The following is a 1,281-nucleotide window of genomic DNA, read 5'->3' as shown; positions in this document are numbered from 1 at the left end:
TTTTTTGCTTAACCCTAAATAGTGATATAAAAAAACAAATAGCATTATATTTTTTTTAAATACACTTACGCGGGTGCGCGGATCAAAATCTAGTATCATATTAAAATTAACTGAAACTAATATGTTGGATATGGCAGGAATGTACATGATAAATGATGCAATAAGTTATCCTGCTGGGGATGCAACGGTAATTTATTATTTTCCTTTGTGTTTTTTTTTCTCCCTCTCATGTGAATATTATAGATAAGTTTATTTTTTGTTTGTTTCCCATTAATATATAATGTAGATATTTGTCGGAGGACTCGACTCTAGTGTCACTAGCGAAGATCTAAAGCAACCTTTCTCTGCGTATGGGGAAATAGTCTCTGTCAATATTCCTCTTGGCAAAGAATGTGGATTTGTTCAATTTGTTAATAGGTAACATACTATACCTTAACTAAGATAGTAAACCATGATTTAAGTAATTATATAGATGTTTCTTTGTCACCATCTCGCTGTAGTCATATTTGATAATTTGCTTGCAGACAAAATGCAGAGGAGGCTTTGAAGAAACTAAATGGGACTGTAATTCAAAACCGTAGAGTTCGGCTTGCTTGGGGACAAAATAAGCTGGTAAATCCAAAATTTTCTCTTTTCTATTATAAAGATTTTCCTTATGTTAGTACACTTATGTGATCCCAATATGAGATGAACTTTGTTTTCCGGTTTAAATCATCAACGTTGCACTGATAATACATTATAAGGTTGTGTATTTGGTTTAATTTTTGTTTTGTTTTGAAAGCTCGGACTCTTTATGTATTAACTAAAAATGATAAACACTTACTTTTTAATATAACTAAAAGTGTTTTTTTGGCAGTAAGGTTTCAATAAAGCTATAAATCCTCTTTGATTTTAATGGTTTTTATTGTGTTTCAGCCTAGATATAACTATGGAAACCAATGGTTTGGGGCATACTATGGAGGACAGCATTACAATGGGTATGGATACATGGTACCGCAACCTCATGACCCGAGAATGTATGCAGTTGCACCTTATGGAGGGTATCCAATGTATGGTGGTCCCCAGCAACAAGTTAGCCGAGGAAATTGACCTGAGTACATACAGAGGCAAAACTCACTCAACTATAGGTGATGACCAGAGGGGAAAGAAATAAAAAAGTGTCTCACATTTTGTCTATCCTTAGAATTTATGGTTTGTCTTGTAGTGGGAAAATGAGTTTTGTGAAAACTGTAGCAATAATTTAAGAGAGACATGGATTTGGTTTGTTGATTTGTTTTTTTT

At 33.3% G+C, this 1,281-nt stretch overlaps 1 protein-coding gene across 1 annotated transcript; it reads left to right on the top strand.

Annotated features, from left to right (window-relative positions):
• The first annotated feature begins 130 nt into the window (after positions 1-130).
• On the top strand, positions 131-1,249 carry LOC106321824 (polyadenylate-binding protein RBP47C-like). Its single transcript, XM_013760060.1, has 4 exons — positions 131-187; positions 287-417; positions 525-612; positions 916-1,249. Exons 1-4 carry the CDS (start codon positions 131-133, stop codon positions 1,087-1,089), a joined length of 450 nt encoding a protein of 149 aa, XP_013615514.1. The 3' UTR covers positions 1,090-1,249.
• The last annotated feature ends 32 nt before the right edge of the window (positions 1,250-1,281 follow it).

This window comes from Brassica oleracea, unplaced genomic scaffold (assembly GCF_000695525.1).
Source record: "Brassica oleracea var. oleracea cultivar TO1000 unplaced genomic scaffold, BOL UnpScaffold03175, whole genome shotgun sequence".
Classification (NCBI taxonomy): domain Eukaryota; kingdom Viridiplantae; phylum Streptophyta; class Magnoliopsida; order Brassicales; family Brassicaceae; genus Brassica; species Brassica oleracea.
Note: the sequence above shows the minus strand (reverse complement) of the source record. Positions and strands in the feature narration are given on the sequence as shown.